The sequence below is a fragment of the Styela clava genome, chromosome 2, assembly GCF_964204865.1.
Source record: "Styela clava chromosome 2, kaStyClav1.hap1.2, whole genome shotgun sequence".
NCBI classification, from domain to species: domain Eukaryota; kingdom Metazoa; phylum Chordata; class Ascidiacea; order Stolidobranchia; family Styelidae; genus Styela; species Styela clava.
In genome coordinates, this window is record NC_135251.1 from 19,199,761 (window position 1) to 19,218,325 (window position 18,565).

The window sequence follows — 18,565 nt, forward strand, 5'->3', positions numbered from 1 at the left end:
TTTTTATTACATATATCACTCTGACCAAGGCTTATGAAAATTTTGCTTTAATACCATCTTAACGGCACTATTTGATTTTGATGCATTTTATTTTCAGGTTTCAATTATTTATGCCCGTATGAAAATTTAGATAATTACAAAGCTAATTGAGCATATCAGCATCACACCTAGTATAGAGGTTTTTGGCCAATAAAACTTAAACTAACACTCATAATGTGTAATAATCGATGATAAACTTTTGTTTGTAGAGTTTTGTGTCTGTAACTAAAAATCATAATTCTAAATTGACTTTAGACCAAAAGTTTCAGTTCACGCATAATTCTAATTTATATATATTTATAAATGGTACATAAAGGGGATCGACACATTTCTCAATATATCCAAAATATCTGTATTATTCGATTAAACAATTTGGTTTTCTAAGACACAAACAAAGCTCATCTTGTTAAGACATTATTTCAATCTTTGGATAGTTTTGCCAAACTGTTTTCGTTGATGTGGATGCTTTTTTGTTCAACTACTGGACCAAATTGGCTTGCTTCTATAATTGTGTGGGTATCTTTGGTTCCCTCGTGTTTTTGTTATTTAAATTAATTCGTTGATCTCTCTCTTTTCTCGGCTTCCTAAATTTTAATTGTATTCTAATTGTTCACCAACCTTAAGTGCAATCGTATGCATATAATTTTTCCATTGATGTATCAACAAATTAGTTTATTTCTCATTACTCTTTCTTCAAGTTTTAATATGATCGATTTGAGTGATAACAACACCTACCTTTTATTTAGACAATACTTCTTTTTGATACAGTTGATTTTAAACCTATTTTATTATGCTCATTTCTATTTCTAGTATATTTAGTAAACCTCTACGGAAATCCATTTTCTGTTTATAAACGAGATGGTAGCTTATTGGCGCCATACGTGGACAACGTTTATGGGTCGAGTCACCTGTTTCGTATCCAAACAAAAACCGTTACTTTGACGTAATTAAATATCATATATCATTCTCATGAGATAAAATTCAACGGCATTGTCATTTTAACCATTTATAATATATACTTATAGACGATTGAATTTTTCAACATTTGAATTCTGTTGGCGGCAGTGACTTCAATATTCTGAATCCTATCTTTTAACTACATAGAGTTGTAAATGAAAACCCTCCGCACAGTAAATAACGATAGCACTAAAATAAAATAAAAAGAGAATAATTATTAAAATTTATTAACATAAAGTTCCTGACAAAAACTGATGGAAAAGGATAATGAAAAAACGATTACAATAATGATAAATGATATTTAAGTGAACTTTCCAAAATGTAATACAATAAGAAAAAATTACACTTCAATTTTTCATTTGTTTAAAAAAATGATCAATGAAGCTTCCAATTGTAATTATTTAGATTTCGTGTAATTTGCCTGTTTTCAAGACCAGCTCGAATTTCATAAAAGTTAAGTTGTTGTAATTTTGCTTCCAATCCTCAATTAAAATTTTTCAATCTATTTATATTGCATTGGATGTCGAATTCTTTTTAACAAATTCCACAAGGGAAGTTTAGGTTCGATAGGAATGAGTCTTACGAACAAGCATAACATATGAGGTTGAATGCTTTTTTTTATTCGCCCCTTGGTGGATGTAATTTCATCAGCAATTGGGTAATAAAAATACAAATATGGTGAACAAAAACATTGTGATACACTATAAAATTGTTTCTTTACATGCAGAAAATTGCGCTTCAGGGTTGAGCAGTGCTTTCAAAAACAAAAAACTTCACAGTTGAACAGATTCCACGTTATGATTTTCTGACACACATGCAGTTTTCCTGAAAAATAATAATCTATTGAACTTCGGCATCAAAGCTGCAATTCTAGTATATCTTTAGTAACCTTTTAGTATTAATTGAGGCCATCATAAAAATATGACATCCTGAACCATTTAAATCACTTGCAGGAACTATTACGTCGTCTCGTATAGTACCTTATGAATAGAATCCAAATGGATCCCAAATCCATAAAATCCAAAGCTAACAAAAAAAAAACTGAATTTATGAATTACAAGTTTATTATTATGTTTAAGACAAGTTTTTTCTGCAATTACTATAAGTATAAAGATACGAAACTGAAATAGCAATAATTTACCACTTCATTGCTTGTGGGGCGCTTGCTTGCAATCCATTGATAGCACTTTATAAATGGCCCCAACACACCAGATACTTTGACCTAGAAAAGAATTAATAACTAACAATTAAAATATATGGAATATTTGTTCGAGAATTGTAACTGATTTCACATATTATCGAATTGCACTCACTCGGTGAAGGTTAAATAATAATACAATGAATTTTATTAAAAGTTAAAGATAAATTCCATTGACTCTACGTACACAGAGAGAATCACTCGATTGTGAATCTGAAACAGGATTTGCATTTTCATCCTCATCTGCTTCCGTATTCCTAATGATATCTTTGGCATCCTTAGTTCGCTCCAAATGTGCTGCAGCTTCGGTGCAACCCTTATCTCCCCATCTCACCTGTGCATAAAAATGAATGAAAATTGTAAATAAAAATCGCATACATAGAAGAAGTTAATGATTCGAATAAAATATATATAGAATAAAAGTAAGGTTTGAAAATTTGGGTATTGAAATAACAACCCACCGAAACACGCTTTCATCTTCAACAACGGAGAAGGCGATGGGCACAGTGGTTCGAGCAAAGAGCGATTTTTCAACAACACCAATGAACAGAAAACAAAATGAACAGACATTCATAAAAAAAGGAAAATAATTTATTTCTGACATACAGGCAATGGTTTAATTCCTCCTGCACCAGCAGCTCCATAATATGACGCATCAACTGCTGGCCACTGCTTCGGTTCGGTAGGCTAGAAAAGCAGATTATGGATAGAATGTTATCGTGAATATATATTTCTTTCAATGCTGTTAAGTGGGTTTCGTAAAATGACAACTGGTAATTCACAGTATACGCACAATTGTTCGACTGTAGAGCGACAATCTTGACTACAACAAAAGAAAAATACTAGTAACAAAGTGACTATTGTGATTTGATTTTTGTGCTTAGAAAGCACTTTTCACAATGACAATTTAGGTTTTTCTGTAAGCTTTTTGAATCGGTATTCTACCGAATTTAATAGATGCAAAAGATTCAATTTTTATATATTTGTAGTTGGGATAACAAGAACAACAAACTTTTGTCTTAGGTTCCACTACATAAAGTTTAACTGTTACGAACCTCTGTTACAACAGCAGTAGGAGGTGGCGGCGGCGGTGGTCGTGTTGGTTGGGGCGATGCCTTTGTCTTCTGTAATACAAGCGTAAAAATTTGAGAATTTGTATTGGTGTTGTTAGTTTTTCGATTTAAAATTGCAAAATAATAAAGTAAATTTTAAAAGGGGAGGTTGAACTAACCTTACACGTAATAAAATTCCACAGCCACCATATTCCAATCCAGAACAACAGTAAGAGAAAGAGAATTGCAAGCCATAAGTATGTAGTTCCAAATGCCTAGATAAAAACAAGAGAGTAATGGTAAAATATACTGACACGAAATCCTAAACGACGTCACAATAAACTAAATTACTCATTTCGCGGATATGAATTTGCAACAATTCACTTGGAATTTTTGTGAATTTTTTTGTTTAGGACCTAATCAATGCGGTGGCACGGTCAGGTTTATCAAATTTTCGGGACAGGGCGCGATAAAATAATGGGCTATAAGCTACAAAACACGGAATAAAATTATTATAGGAAAATTCGGTAAAATTCTGAGGTTACCTCATCTAATTTTTCTTCATCGATTCTGCGTCCAAGAAAAAACAAAACGTTTCGATGACGTTTCGAATTATTATAGTCAATGAAAAATGAATAATATTGCACATACACATTTATAAGCTGATATTGTGATATTGCTTGAAATGAAACTAATTCCTTCGTTCAAAGATACTTGTACTGTGATTGTTTTCTCAGTCTCAAAGAAGAAATTCTCTGGAGATTCGCACATTAAAAAATCGTCTCTGGCATTCGTCGGCTTGATCACTGAAATGCAGGTTTATAAAATAGACAACGGAAAATATCAAAAACACTGTTTGAAGATTTACTGTTCAACGTTTTAAGAATGTTGATACTTGTATCTTTACTGGTGTGATGTTTTTCAGAATTAATCCATGCTAAATACCAGTATTTTTTCTATTCTAGATGCAAGACAAGATTTGACCTGTTAAGAATAAGAAAAATACTTACAAACTCCATTTCCATCTGACCAAAAATTGCACCTAGTTCGTGAAATATCGCCATTTCTTTCAAATCCTTTACCATAAATATGAACATTAAAACTTTCTGCAAATTAAATTTTTATATGTAAGTTGTATTTTATTGATACATTCTCGTTTGAAAGAAAATAAAAACACTGAGTTTCCCCATTTACATATATACTCACACCTTTGAAAGTAAATAGCTGTAATAAATGTTATTGCATCTGGCTTCAAATGGATTTTAATAAATTGTGGAATTTCAATACTAACATAACATTTCACGCATGAAAAAGATTCTGATTCTTTTTAAGCGTGTTTTTAGGCCTTGAATTCATTTTTTAACTTAGGAAGCTGTGACAATTTTTGTTTGTACATATAGTTTGGAAATTACCAAAACTCTCATTCACCCAGCATGTGGTTGCACTTTTTGTTATTAAAAGGTCAAAGACTGGGGCAGTATTGGTAGAATTAAACTATACCATAAAACTATGTAATTACAAATATTTTATTTAACATAAATTTCTATTCTCTACAAGCTGGAATTCAAGTTCTCGACCCTTTTTTTTGAATGATTCGAACGACTTAAAAATAGGAAGTTATACAACCAGGCATGAATGACGTGCTGATGACCTCATTTGGAATGATTATCTTTCGAATACTTCCAAAATTTGACAAATGACTCGAGTTAAATGAGGCAAAGGTGCAGAGTTCAATGACAACTGTATTCTCAAATTCTCAAGGTTGCGATCAATATCGGGTGTACTCAAGTGTTGAGCGAATACATAACCAAAACTATGTGTTTTATTAAATTTTAAAATTGCCAAAAGTTAATACACAGTTTCGTCAAAAAATAGATTGATTTCCCTAAATTAGGATCGCAAAATGAATTTGAGGAATACTGAAGACTGTAATATGTGAACGCCACCCAGCCTTGCGCTTACGAGAATAAATCGCAATACTGTATAAGGGGGAATGATAAATAAATGGCTTTCTCACCATTGATGCAAACAACGCTGGGACTCGCCGACAGAATTTCAACGCAAGAGCTATCAAGAATTTCGTGTGCAATTTGATCCAAGTTTCCAAAATCTGTTGCCTAAAATTAAGTCAAATGAAATAAATTCAGCCATTAAAAAAACTGTAACAATAAATGGCGATGTTTTATAGGCAAAAAGCACATATTTTAAAACAAAAGTCCAAGTCGATCGTGAGCCCTTGGCGCCCAAATGTATAAAATCAACAGCAATTTGTATTTTAGAATGATTAATTACTGAGGTATTTTATCGTTCTGTACTTAAAAAATGTTCAACTACGCCAAGGCCAAATGTTCAAATTTCAGATTGCAATCCCCCTTTTTTGTGAAAAATACTTGGATGGTATATCAAGACTAGGTTTTCATACCTGAGACCACAGTTTTAATGTGATTAGGTCAACTGCTCGCCAGGAGGGTAATTCTCCTCAAAACTAATGAATTGCGAGAGCGCGAAAAAAATGATAACAAATTCATATTATAAATTAAAATTATATTTTAACCTCAAAGACAGAGTTTTTCATTCCACCAGCAATATCTAATAGTTGTTGTTCATCATAATTACTCACACCAACGACAAACACAGTTGATCCCAACGACCGAGCTCGGTTCGCCTAAAAATAAAATCATAATTATTCAAAATTTATTTTAAAGATAATAAATCAAACCTGATATTCACCGAAAATTGCTCATTCTTTGTTCCAGTGTTTTGAGTGGAACCTATTTTTATGCGCAAACTCGTCCCCAACCAGAAATGTAAAAGACACCAAACGCGACAATGGCTCGTTGGAATTTCTATAATAGGCTGGTAAAAAGTTGACACCAAATCAGTTAACTACTGTTAGCCATATGTGAAAATCAAAATAAAAGAATATATTTGAAAATTCTGAAATTGGTGCAATTGTTATAAAAAGTTTGTTATATCTTTTCTAATAAAAGTTGAAAAATGTGGCGATGGAACGATCATGTGATGATTGTATTTTCACAATCATTACAAAATTTGGGAGTCAGCCAACTGATGGTACCTTAATATGATTATTCGCGCCAATCTGTAACGAGACTTACCAAATTTGGGCGAATGACGAAATCGATTGCAGAAAACTGTCAACTAAACTATTTTAAATTGTTGCAATCTCTGCAAAATGGCATTACTCAAGTGTCGTATTGCCGTAGGTTGTGCGAGACGCAACATACGAGTAATGTCTCTTATCAATCCACGCCAATGCAATATAGATTTGAAAATTTGAGACAAAGCTATAGTTGAAAAGTTATCCTTTTCTAAACTTAGTCGTTGAATCATATCGTTTGTCTGAATTTACTAGATGTACACTCTTGTTTCCACTCATACATCCTTTTAATATGGTAATTTAATTTATGATAAACAAATTCGATTTCAACAAATGATCATGATCAGCACACATATCTCCATCAGTTGATGACTTTTTTAAAAACGAAATTCATGAAACACAATGCAATATATGTAATCCAGTGATTATTGTAACAACCACAGCGGTTTGTTTTGGCTCCGTATGCTTGTTTTTTGATAATCGTAACCACTATCTGAACTAGAATTATCGTTTACTTTAAGTTGAACAGCAAAAGTTGTGATTCTTTTTATTTAGATAATAGCAACTCCTTACAAATTAACGAGTATCTGTTTTGAATCATATATCATATTTTGAATCATAGTGCATCGAATAGAGTGTTTGAGGTATTGTAACAGATTCTGTACTACAGTTGGAAATGCACTTCCACACCTGTCTTGATATAAAAGATAGCTAACACCAAAAATAAGAAATTAATTCATACCTCTGCAACAGCTTTCACTTTTGTTTCTCGTTCCAGTCGTCCATCAGTTAGTGCAATAATAATACTTGCTCTTTTATCTTTTGCACTCATAATCTGATAGTTAACTTTTTGTATTCCAAGATTCATCAATGTTGGGCCATCAGGGATTGTTCGTTTCAATTCGTTCAATTTTTGTTCAATAAGTAGCCTGGATTAAAGAAGAAAAACTTTTAAAAAAACATCATTTTATATTTATTTAAATGTTTAATGAAATTTTATATAATGGCACCAGAACAACGAAAAAGAAATAAATGGGGGCACTTTTACACAATAGTTTTTATTGTAGTGACATGATGAATGGTTCTAATTGATACATATACGGTTTCAAATGTGCTGGAAATGAACTTCAACTACGCTGTTGAAGGAAGAATAAAAAAAGCCAACGTTACATTAGTTGAGTGCTTGACATTGAAAATCATCAATTTCTAACATTTTGGGTTTCAGGTTTTATTTGTTCATATGTTCTCTATCTGGTTTGCGTGTGATACTCATGACATCATATTCTAGTTTGCCTTTTATAGATAGAATTTAGTCTATTGAGAGAGAACTTGATTGACCACCTATTGACGAAAAGCCTGTCAACTCAGTCATAAACTGTGTTGATGCGATTGAGAGTTCACAAAACCGATTCCCAAAAAGCACCATCGCGTGATGAAATAGAAAAACTGGACATATTTTGGGCACAGCGGAAACCCTTATTGTCGAAGAACTGGTTTCTATTACAAATATCAAATGTGCAATCATTCTCTGGACAAGCTTTCAGGGCAATAAATACTTAAGTTAATAGCAAAGAGTAGTACATATCTAGTAAATATGAACATTTTGTGATAATTTCAACGCTATAAATGCAAACAAAATATGTCTCAGCTTCGAATTTAGAAAATCAATTCAAGGCTGAAAAACGCGTTTAAAAAAGAACCAGAAAACCGTGTCGTGGGTTCATGTCACAAAACTCCATGCTAATATTAAAAAATCCGCAATTTATCAAAAGTTTTTTTAAAGCCAAATTCAATAATGTTTATAGTTCAAATATTCAACTTGTACTCTGCAAGACTTCTTAAAATCATTATTTTACGAGCGGCAGCATCCATATCAAGTTATTTACAACGAAACATAATAACGTTCTGGTACCACTTCCGCGTATGCCGTCTGTCTCTATTATTCTGTATTTGACTCATATCAGTATAAAACTATGGTATGAAATGATTGTCATGTCAATATTTATCGTTTAAATTCGATACTTGGTTGTTTCGAATAGTCAACTTTTCAATTTTCACAACACCAGTCATATTGACCAAGTCTTAAACGGTTTTCAAGATGCTAAAGAGGTACAAACTGATTTGACATAATTCTTGTTCAAAAACTTTTCTCGTACAGAATTGAAAGTTTATTTTGCTGTAGTTTGGTTTGAAACATTGAGTTTGATATGAAGAGATATTGAATGGAAACGTGTTCGGTGTTGACTTGTTACAACTTTATCGAATTTGTTGCACATTACCTGTTACTTGTTAACGGCATCACAACCTTAGCAGTTCCAGAAAATGTAACGTATGACATCCTGAGTAAAGGACTGACAAACATACGAGATAATTTTTCAACAAATGGCACTGCATCGTTTCGGAAGTGATTTATCGGTCCTTTGATCAGGCTTGAAGATCTGGGAGTGAAGATAAAAAACTTGGCTCAGGATGGATTTTTATTTTTAACCCCATAAAAAGAAGACAAATATGGAAGTTTAGAATAAAATTGAGTGCACTAAATATGTACAAAAGTTGTCAGATAATCAAGTGGGCCACGGGTTAGGGCTAGCTATTTCTATTTAAAATAAAATAAAATTGAAAATATGATATGAAAAAAAACAGTCAAGCAAGAAAGAGATCCAGAAACCCAGAAACAATTTGGAATGACTTGGTTACACGAGAAAAGATTAAAACAACTTTCACAAGCGGTGTACTCTGGTGCGTTGGTATATTCTGTAACAAACGCATGTACGTAAAATTACAGCATTTAGGATAATGTATTTCATTTTTATTGTTTCATTTTAATAAATTTTGAGCATTCACAAAACCGCTTATAAATGAGTGTCAAATCATAATATTGTAATTTTGTCGTCTTTTATGAAAAAAACATTTGTCAATCATGCATTTTGTGTACAATAAAGTATCCATATTTTTTTTTATAAATTTAACATAGTAACATGTTGTAGGAATTGGAGTGCTTGGTTGACTAAGTGATTAAAAACAAAATTTGCACTTTGACGTATCAAAAACCTTTCAAATATTTTGCATTTGCAAACTATATGTATAGGATAAATACAATTAAATATAAGCCCGCTAATTCCTACTTGATCTTGAACGACGCTAACTCAAGCTTCAATTTAAAAACTGTAATATGCCAAATTTAACAGCTATTCGGATATATTTTCTTTAATTTACGCTGGTTTATCACTCTCAAGCCTTATTTTTTCTTATCTTTTTTTTGCTCGATTCTGCCAGCGCCAGTATAAATGACAGCGCTTGATTGATGTGGAGCGCTAACGACTAACAAAAGTAACTTACTACTCAATATAGCACCAATATATATTATATAGATATATTCTTACTTGTCCAACACGAAATAAACATCGAACGCTCCTTTGCAAATATCCTGATCAGCTGATATTCCGTTGATTGAGAATTGAAGGAACAGCAAGATAGCGGCTGGTCGAATGCTATCAAAGATTTTAGCGCACTTCATTTTTGTTCTGTCACAACAACTTTATATATGTTATGTTATATATGTTATGTTATCTATATGTAAACTCAACGATTCAAATAATATTAACACTATCGATAAAAACACATTGGACATTTGAAAATTTATTCGTTTATATATAAATAAATATTATCTATACTTGCCAAATTTCACAAGTATCGAGTTCCGGTTACCTAAGCAGGAATGGACATACCGTTAAGGGGTGCGGGAAGGCTGAATCCCTAAGTTAAGTTAACCATTAAGTTAAGTTAACCATTAAAACAACTAAAATCCATTAAAAACAACTAAAAAATCGCTAGGTTTATGTTTCAACTGAGAAACTCCATCTAATTCTTTGCATATGTATATAATTTGATTTTTTGTGTTGCGTTATTTTAGCGTCGGATACAAAGAAAAATGGGAAACAAAGCAATTGGTTTGCTGTTTACATGTGAGAACAGTGCTATTTTTCAACAATCCCAGAAGGGGGATGCGAGGATCGGTTGATAATATCAAAGAGTTCAAACGGGAAAAACCTTAGTTCAAGATTTAGAATATTAGATTTATATATATAAATAAAATATGAAATTTCTAAATTGTAATACATTTAATATTTACTTTTAACTCATTAAAATTTCATATTATTAAGTAGCTGCTGATCTATTCAACGAAGGAAAATGGGACCCAAGGTCGAGTATTAGGTCCCGCCTTAACTCAGTGCAGATTTGCAGCCATAATACAACAGTGATATATATATTATACTTAAAGTATAATTGTGAATCACAGATCAACTCATTTTGCAGTCGGCTTAGCGACTTTCTGTAAACGATTATACTCTTCTGCAAGTAACAGAAAACTGAATCTTATCTTACGCACAGTCACGATATAAAAATTCGTGTCTTCTGCTTTTCTAATTGCTAGATGAAGGCGTATTAAAAAAGATGGTGAGAAATTACGCGGTTTCTGAGACACACTTGACTAGAAAGCGTTAAATATTACAGAAATTTCAAGAACGAGTTTCACCACAAAATTTGTGAATAAAGATAGATAAATTACCATCGGATCGAAATAATCTTTTTTCGTTAATTAATTTATTTGGAAGTTGTGATTTAAACGAGTTTATTATAGTAGTTCTGGTGAAATTTTCTAATAACAGTTTTGAATAAATTGCGTGTTTATTTCTTCGGAATTAAAATGGAAATTATTTGTATTTACAATCAATTACATACTGAATACCCATAACAAACAAGTAGTTGAATTTTTTTGTAAGAAAAATTTCCTAGCTGTCTTATTGGAAAGCAAGCTACTTAATACTTTTAATAATGTCGCGCCGTTTTTAGGACTGAGTTACGTTGACTACTTGCTACACTTCTCCACTCTACAAATCTGAATACTGGGGCTGAATATTTTGCCTTTGTTCTTTATTCCCAAGCACATGCATCTCCGGGTAGTCAATCCAGGAAGTAATATAGTTTAAGCTGAAATCAGTTCGCTTGCGTGACTCACTGTTGGAATATACCACGTGGTTTTAAACAGATCAGGCTTGAGTAAAACATCAAATATTTGACTATGTTTACCCTTTTTAATGAACGAGCATAGATATTGTGGAACGATGACTCGAAAGTATATTTTGATTAGGTCAGGAGAAATTTCCGCTTAAAATGTTTTTTTGTTTTTCGAATTATTTCAGGTATTTGGAAAATAGAGTTACTTTGACAAATCCTTACTTTTGTCTAAAAGTGAACACTCAGAAAAAAATTCAAAATTGTGTGAAATATAAAGATGCATTTAAACATAAATGAACTGTTATCGCGTAAAAAAAGTTATGATTTGACACACTGGTACGGTAAAGATAAAATAAAAGCAATGAAGACGCTAAGTGTGAATATTATCAAATTGGCAAACGTGTATTTCTGGCGAGAGGTATTTGAGTCTAATTATTTCAGAGACTGGAGTATTCTCAACAATTTGAGTTTACCTCATATATGAAAGACTTCTAAACATTGAATTTGAATACGTTGTATCTGCCATATTAAAACTCTTAAAAATGCAGCTTCCCAGGAAGGTGTGTAGGGATTAGGTCCTAATTGCCATGCAAGAGGCCTCCACGTAACACGACAGATACCGCTGCCAGTTGACAACAAGTTAAATTTTAGGAAAAGCTCCACAAGGCGAGACATATCATTTGGACTACAGACTCTGTATGAGGAAAGACATCGGGCCAGCCACTAGTGAGGAGAGCAGTACCTATATGCATACCAAGATATCCGCTATTGGGAGATATTGTCTCAGTGAATGAACGCGAGCGAAGAGATTGGAAAGTGTTGGCTGCTCAGTCCGATTTCGATTTCAGAGCTTATTTAAATCAGTTAGTTAAAATATCGATATTCTTATTCTTTGTTTATTTAATATTCATTATAATTATGTTATGTTCTATATGTATAAATAACTTCTAATTAATTACATCTAATCTAGTAACATCTGTTTTGTTATGGTGATCATTTATGGTCACATATATAACGTGACATTCAATATGTTCACAAAAGACTGTCAAATTCAATAATTGCCGTTAAATTCTGAACATTGAGAATAAGCCATACAAGAAAAACAGATTAATAAGAAAAGTCTTGGACTCTGATTTACCACTTCGAATCAACTGAATCGTCTAACATCAAGTGGGAAATCAAATACAGGATAAGAACATATGAGATAACACTTCTTTTATTTCCAAGTGTAATATTTTATTATTAATATTCAGAAATTTCACACATAAAAACAACGCATACATGAAAGGATGGTTTGCAGGGAAGCATTCTAAAATCATATTCACATTCATCAGAAGATTTTTCGTCAACATAGTTGGGCCGAAGCACTAATACGGTAGCGCACTGATAAATCATCCAATTGAAATAAACAATTTATTTAAAAATATACCAAGTGGGTCGTGGGATCCCACCATGTAAATTCGTTCTAGGAACTAGAAATACTTCCCTTATTACTTTTCTAACAGAAATCGTTCCTTATTTTACTCAATATGGCGCAACATTATCACCCAGATAAACAACCTGTGAGACAACAACAATGGAATATCAAATATCTTCAGGCTACTATTGTTTGCAATAATTCATGGTAGCATAGACAATACCATAATACAATTCCATAGCCCTAAAACAATACATCGATTCATCGGGTGGGTACATTTGAAATATATTGAGTTACATTCAATCTACTTATTAAGTCATCTATGCCGAAAAATTATTTTTGTGCTACCCTGACTACTCGACGCACAACTTCCTCAGCACGCAGGGTGATGTCATCCGTAATATTGACATCCATCAGCGTTTGATCATCGGAATACAAAATATCATTTTCATTTAGAAAAGCCACAATTTTTCCCTCTTTCTCTTAAACATTTTTCGAAATTTGAGCGAAGGTATCTGACAATTTGCATCCGAGTCGACTTGTAAATCCCAGGTCTAAACAGTTAACGGTAACATTGAGTTCATCATCCACTTCAGATATTCTCTTCCCTTTTTTAGCAGATATTTTATCGGTTTTCTTCGGTGACTTACGTTTTCTCCCTCTTCTCTTAGCAAACTCTTTGGCCACATCTGATAAATACCAAGAAATGACAATGCATGTCAAATACGATTACAAAAACATTTTAAAAAAAAGAGATATAGACACGAAAGCCAAAACGAAGTAGTATCATTTCTTTTACAATACCGATAGTCTTCCTTACCAAAAATCTATCGACCTTGCTGATCACCGGATCGCTGAAATTGACATACGGTGCGCAATTTTCAATTTTGATGACGTAATCACACAAAACTTCAAAGTAAAAAAGGAATCCCATAAAACCCAGAATTTTTTTGAAATAAATGAATGTAAGCCCTCCAGCGACAACAACAATCTTTAACCACTGAAACTTTCAGAGCAATAGATTCAGTGTTAAAGAGAAACACCGTAATAATAATAGGAAGAATACCAACAACAACTACAATTTAACAAAACGATCCATAGGCACTCTGCGTGTTCAGTATTATAGGCTGTGTGGTTGAACGGCCATCAAACAAATATTATTATAATATTTCTGATCTTTTGGAGGACCTGCACCAATGTAAGTTGAGGTACTCTTTTCAACTAATGTAAAGTCAGAATTTTCTTCAAAAACTCTTCCAGCTACATCGCTGTGTGCATCGGGTGGAGCTGACATAAAATTGAGAGTATGGGATTGATTTCTACATACAAAAGTTGGATTGTATTTTTATTCGTGTAACGTTTATTCAATTTAGCTTCTTGACAAAATTTCATCAATCTTATGATCTAAAACTATATGCTTAATAGCAGAATACCTACTTGTATTTGGCATTTTCCGTTTTAGATTCGGTCCGTTTTCAAATTTGTTTTTGTTCAAAAATAAGGCCATGCTATGGGTAGACAGCAATTTATATAACCGAAAAAAATTATTACCGCAAAATTGAATTGGTATGAGACCCAAATGCTCCCAGGGTGAAGTCCCTAGAAAAATATATAAAAGTTTATACAAATAGGCGTACCCCAACTACATTTATCAAACTTGCCATCAAATTTGAATGTATTATATTTATGTTTTTATTTGTCAATTTTTATATATACATATATACATGTTTTTTCAAATTTGTAAGGCAATATTTATGTTGCCGATGTACTAAAAATTATAGTAGAAATTACTTCAGTACTCTAATCTTTAGCAAATATTGCCAACTCGATTCGGCCGAAAGCGGAACTTTGGTTACGTAAATAAGCTTTGACACACAACAAACATTCCAATCGGTCACAAAAGTAATGAGTTGAACCACTTGTTACATGATACGGGAAGCGAAACAAGTTTTACGGCTCCTCTAAACGAGTTCACAAATAAGCTTCAGCAGTAGAATTGCCCCTGACAAAAGTTGGAAACAGTCCAATTTGATACGATGAGTGTTGCATCTCTCTGTCAAAAATAATTTGCCTACTTTTGTAGATACCCCTGAGAAGTCAACTTCAGATAATATGTTGACACATAAAATGGCTTATTCATTCTCCACTTGGTAGAAATAGGCTATGAAAATACAATACTTATAGATACTCTGGAATTCATTCTGAGATTGAAAAGACCGGAGTGTTTAATTCGGGTCAACTCATACAATTCAGGGTCTATTAAAACTGCTTGCTGAACCCTAGACGTTAGGCTCGCCTTAATTTAGCTTTGAATTGAACTGAGTACCAATAGTCTGGAAATATTCGACTCATGCTGAAAAGCTGTTTGTTCTGACCGTCGGATATAAAAATGTAAACAAATTGCGGTTGTGCTCATTAGTAATAGTAAAATCGCACCACAAAAACAAATAAATCATATCAGAAAATGAACAAAGGTTACAATGAGGGGTGGTTGAAAAATTGGTGTTTGAATTGTCTGCTTTTTCATATTTTAGTATTTACTTATTCTTTGGAAACCAGTGCAGCTTCTCTCTCTCGAACTTTAGTCTGAGATCATAAGGCTCGATATATTTTCAACATATTCCGCTACCATTTGACGACAGGTTAAACTTCAAGAACAGCTGAAGAGAATGTGTACTACCATTCTACCAATCAAACGCAATAAACGTGTGAAGTATTGTTCTTTTAGCAATAGACTCAAATGTCTCCAGCCCACATAAAAAGGGTGATAAATGGGTTAAGAACTGTGTAAAATTTTGTCATAAACAACTGAATACTGTACCATGGTGATAGTGTAAAACGTGTTGGACTTTAAATACATAAGTCAATAATAGGAAGGAAAAAAAACTCATATGATTTGTACAACAGAATCCGCAGGAGGAAAGACAGCGGGCAAGCCACTAGTAAGGAGATTAGTAGGGTACCTGGGCATTCCAAGATATCCATTAATGGGAGAGATATTGTCCCAGTGAATCAAAGTATCGACTGCTCAGGCCGGCCGAATGTATATGCTAAATGCGACTTGAGAGATTATCGGAATCCGTTAGTGATATTATTGATATTCTTTTTCTTTGTTTATTTTATATTCTTTATTTTATGTCTTAAATGTGTAAATAACATTTCTGTTATGTTATGGTGATCAATTTTGGTCATATAACGTGACATTCATTATGCTCGGAATAAACTGACAAATTTAATATTTGCCACTGAAATTCTTAGAGAGGGAAGTCATACAAGAGAGTCGGTTGATAACTCTTGGACTCTGTTTATATACATCAAATCAACTGAATTGCGAAACAACTGGGGGGCAATCAAATCTAGAATAAGAAAATATGAAATAATTGAGATATCTATGATGAGATATTTTATTATTATCTTTGAGGAATTTCACATATAAAAACAACGCTCAAATGAAGAGATGGTTGGCAAGGGAACATACTAAAATATTATTTACATTCAACATAAGATTCGTCCCCAACATAGTTATGCCGAAGCCCTAATACGGCAGCACACTGGTAAATCATCCAATCGAAATATACAATTTATTTAATATAACAACTGGGACACCACCATGTAAATTTGTTTCAGGAGCTAGGAATATATCCCCTATCACTTTTCGAACAAACATAGTTCCCTATTTTGCTCAGTATGGCGCAACATATTAAGATAAACCACCTGAGAAAAAACAGCAATGGAATATCAAATATCTTCCTACATGTCGCTATAATTCATGACGTCATCTACAAAAATATATACAATTTCAAAAACATCAAACAATACACCGATTCATGGGGTGGGTACAATTTAATTATACTAGGTTACATACAATCTACTTATTAAGACAAAAGTTTGCAATAATAATATCTTTAATGATGAATTATTTTTGTGCCACCCTGACTACTTGACGCACAACTTCCACGGCACGCAGACTGATATCATTGGTAATATTGACATCCATCAGCGTTTGATCATCGGAATACAAATCACCATTTTTATCTGGGAAAGCCACAACTTTTCCCTCTTTTTCTTCAATATTTTTCGAAATTTGAGCAAATGTATCTGACAATTTGCATCTGAGTCGACGTTTAAATCCCAGGACAGAACCGTCAACAGTAACATTGATTTCACCATCCACGTCACAAATTTTCTTCCCTCTTTTAGCAGTTCTTTCTTCGTTCTTTCTCGATGATTTACGTTTCCTTTTTTCTCTCTTAGCAAATGCTATGGCCACCTCTGATAAATACCAAGAAAAACACGATAACAAAAATATTTCAAAAATAAAAATATATAGACACAAAGGCCAAGACGAAGCAGTATCACTTATTTTACAGTACCGATAGTCATCTTTATCAATAATCTACCGACTTTGCTAATCACCGTACCGCTGAAATTGACACACGGTGCGCAATTTTCAATTTTGATGACGTTATCACACAAAACGTGAAAGTGGAAAACGAATTCCATAAAACCCAGAAAATTTCCTAAAATAAATAAATGTAAGCCCTCCAGAGACAACAACAATCTTTAACTAATGAAAATTAGAGACAAATAGATCCAGTAGGTAAAGAGAATCAGCATAATAGTATTAAGATGAATCCCAACAACAACAACTACAATTTAACAAAGCGGTCAATAGACACATTGTGTGTCCAGTAATATTGGCTGTGTGGTTGAACAACCATCGAACAAATATTATTCTAATATTGCTGACCTTTTGAAGGACCTGCACCAATGTAAGTTGAGGTATTATCTTCAACTAATGTAACGTCAGAATTATCTTCAAAGACTCTTCCAGCTACATCGCTGTGTGCGTCGGGTGGAGCTGACATAAAATTGAGAGTATGTGATTTATTTCAACATACAAAAGTTTGATTGTATTTGTATTTTAGAAGTTTTAATAATACCACGTCCATTCAATTTAGCGTTTTGACAAAATAGCATCCATATTTTTGAATGCTCATAATAAGGCATTGAGGCCAATAAGAAAAAATTCGTGAAATCGATTGAATATGTTTACTAATAACGATACGAAACATATTACACCAACACCAGCAAATTTATTTTATTGTTCTAGCGAAACAAATATTTTTGACACATCCAGTTTATCCAATAAATTAAAACACAGGCAATATAGCATGTACTTACCAATAGACGTAAGTGTATGACTATTCTCTATTTTACCCTTTCCTCTGAACGTGTCGCCGCGTATTTCTCGCCCTAAACGTAAATTAAATAAAACATTCATTTTTATGAACAAAAGAATAATATGCTAAATAGCAGAATACCTACCTTTTTTTGGCATTTTCCGTTTTAGATTAGGTCCGTTTCAAATTCGTTTTTGCACCACAATAAAGCCATGCCGTCGGTGGACAGCAATTTTATAATCGCGGGAAAATTGTTATCGCAAAATTGTATTGGTGTGGGACCCAAATGTTCCCAGGGTGAAGTCCCGAGGGAAATATAACTTCACACAAACTGGCATACAGTATCCCAACTGCCTTTATCCAACTTGCAATCGAATTTGAATCTCATAAATTTTATATTTTTATTTATCAATTTATATATATATACATATGTTTTTTCAAATTTGTAAAGCAATATATATTTATGATTATAGAGGAAATGAAATTGCAGATGTACTCAAATTATAGTAGAAATTACTTCAGCACTCTAATCTTTAGCAAACAAAGCCAACTCGATTCGGCCGAAAGCGGAACTGTGGTTAC

General features: G+C 32.8%; 3 protein-coding genes across 4 annotated transcripts; all 3 read right to left on the minus strand.

The window, feature by feature from the left end:
- Positions 1-1,213: 1,213 nt before the first annotated feature.
- LOC120335408 (anthrax toxin receptor 1-like) lies at positions 1,214-9,929 on the minus strand. Of its 2 annotated transcripts, XM_078109788.1 has the most exons (13): positions 9,748-9,928; positions 8,644-8,802; positions 7,107-7,293; positions 5,801-5,911; positions 5,264-5,363; positions 4,257-4,352; positions 3,898-4,052; positions 3,426-3,521; positions 3,250-3,318; positions 2,801-2,881; positions 2,382-2,528; positions 2,138-2,218; positions 1,214-1,821 (listed from the first exon to the last, which is right to left on the minus strand). In XM_078109788.1, exons 1-13 carry the CDS (start codon positions 9,879-9,881, stop codon positions 1,792-1,794), a joined length of 1,446 nt encoding a protein of 481 aa, XP_077965914.1. In that variant the 5' UTR covers positions 9,882-9,928; the 3' UTR covers positions 1,214-1,791. The 2 variants fall into 2 exon arrangements, with proteins under 2 accessions (XP_077965914.1, XP_077965915.1); XM_078109789.1 differs by lacking the exon at positions 8,644-8,802 and having other exon boundaries at positions 9,748-9,929.
- A 3,189-nt stretch (positions 9,930-13,118) lies between these two features.
- Positions 13,119-14,256, minus strand: LOC144419982 (uncharacterized). The gene is made up of 2 exons (XM_078110270.1): positions 13,975-14,256; positions 13,119-13,487 (listed from the first exon to the last, which is right to left on the minus strand). Exons 1-2 carry the CDS (start codon positions 14,092-14,094, stop codon positions 13,284-13,286), a joined length of 324 nt encoding a protein of 107 aa, XP_077966396.1. The 5' UTR covers positions 14,095-14,256; the 3' UTR covers positions 13,119-13,283.
- Positions 14,257-16,188: 1,932 nt separating this feature from the next.
- Positions 16,189-18,359, minus strand: LOC120335933 (uncharacterized). The gene is made up of 4 exons (XM_078109732.1): positions 18,129-18,359; positions 17,985-18,056; positions 17,551-17,661; positions 16,189-17,072 (listed from the first exon to the last, which is right to left on the minus strand). The coding sequence occupies exons 1-4, from the start codon at positions 18,139-18,141 to the stop codon at positions 16,717-16,719; spliced, it is 552 nt and encodes a 183-aa protein (XP_077965858.1). The 5' UTR covers positions 18,142-18,359; the 3' UTR covers positions 16,189-16,716.
- Positions 18,360-18,565: the final 206 nt, after the last annotated feature.